The sequence below is a fragment of the Penaeus monodon genome, chromosome 27, assembly GCF_015228065.2.
Source record: "Penaeus monodon isolate SGIC_2016 chromosome 27, NSTDA_Pmon_1, whole genome shotgun sequence".
Lineage (NCBI taxonomy): Eukaryota > Metazoa > Arthropoda > Malacostraca > Decapoda > Penaeidae > Penaeus > Penaeus monodon.
Window position 1 is genome coordinate 35,716,191 of NC_051412.1, and position 1,210 is coordinate 35,717,400.

The 1,210-nt window shown below is 34.0% G+C and overlaps 1 protein-coding gene across 3 annotated transcripts in view; it reads left to right on the plus strand.

Annotated features, from left to right (window-relative positions):
* The window catches only part of LOC119590814 (zinc transporter ZIP11-like), a 24,849-nt gene that overhangs the window by 8,397 nt on the left and 15,242 nt on the right, over nt 1-1,210 (plus strand). For all 3 annotated transcript variants that reach the window (XM_037939552.1, XM_037939554.1, XM_037939553.1), the window contains one exon: nt 385-454. In XM_037939552.1, coding sequence (XP_037795480.1) covers nt 385-454 — 70 coding nt within the window. The remainder of the gene's footprint in view (nt 1-384; nt 455-1,210) is intronic.

Below are 1,210 nucleotides of genomic sequence, written 5' to 3' on the forward strand. Positions count from 1 at the left end.
TCCTGACTCTACACACAAAAAGGGGTGGTGACTATGGGCCCTTATTTAGATCAGAAAATTGGTGCCAAAAAAGCTCATGTAATTTGTGTATTTAGAGACAATGTTTTGGAATAATTTTCATGAAGCCTCTAAAACAAATATTGTTTGTATGGAAGGGAGTTCTTATTATTCAATTTTCTCTGCTTGATATGATAAGAAATGATAACCAAATTAATAGCATAATTTTATTTAGATATCAGAAAATTATTTGGTGTTGGAAACCTATAACCTGTAGATTGGTAAATCTGTAAGATCATAGATGTTTAAGGCTTTGCTGTGCAAAACTGATGTTAACTCTTATAATGGGGGAGGGAATAATTTTGAAAACTTTTTGTCCCATTATAGAAGGCCTGGCAGTTGGTGTAGGCTTTGGTGCAATTGGCAAGACTCCACTTGCAACCTTCAACAAGGCAAAGTAAGAATATTATACTAATTTGTCTGGGTCTTATCTAACCCCTTATTGATGGTGTGCATCTATTCTTGTCATAATGAACTGAAGCCAAATGCTGGTAGGCAAGCATCCGCACTGTGTAGGGTCAGCCAGGTCCAAGTTGTGCCCCCTAAACAGCTGTTCACTTGTTTGGCTCTGGGCATGACAGTTCAGTAGCGACAACTCCTTAGATGTGGGGTTAAAGCTTTGTCTCAAATGCTGGAAAATTGTAAATGCCACAGCCAAGTGCATACAAAGCAAGTTCAGTATATACTCCCAGAGCTTCTAAATTTTTTTTATCAAATGGCTGACTGTGTGTGATCCCAAAGATGCAGCTTGGTTTGGTGCTTCAAAAACCCATTACCTTTTTTTTATGATCCTTTAGTTATGGATGTTGTTACTTACTTTTAATTCTTGAATACTTTTAATTTTTCAGGGAATCAGAAAAGATATTGCAGGTATTAAATAAAAATTGATTTATCTGTGAGTTGATATTTATATTAGGAACACTATGGCAAATAGAAAAAATCATTGTATATTTTATTTGACTGATATGACTTCTTGGCAAGAAAAATTTATATGATTTTTGCAGAATTTCAGGCAGAGCTTAATTAAATTCAATTATTATCATTCTTTTTGATTTTGTTTGTTTTGTAGTATAATTTTTTTATAATTTGATAGCATACTCACAGAAAATCTGCTGAATCATGGGCCATTCATTCAGTAGACATATTTTAGTGG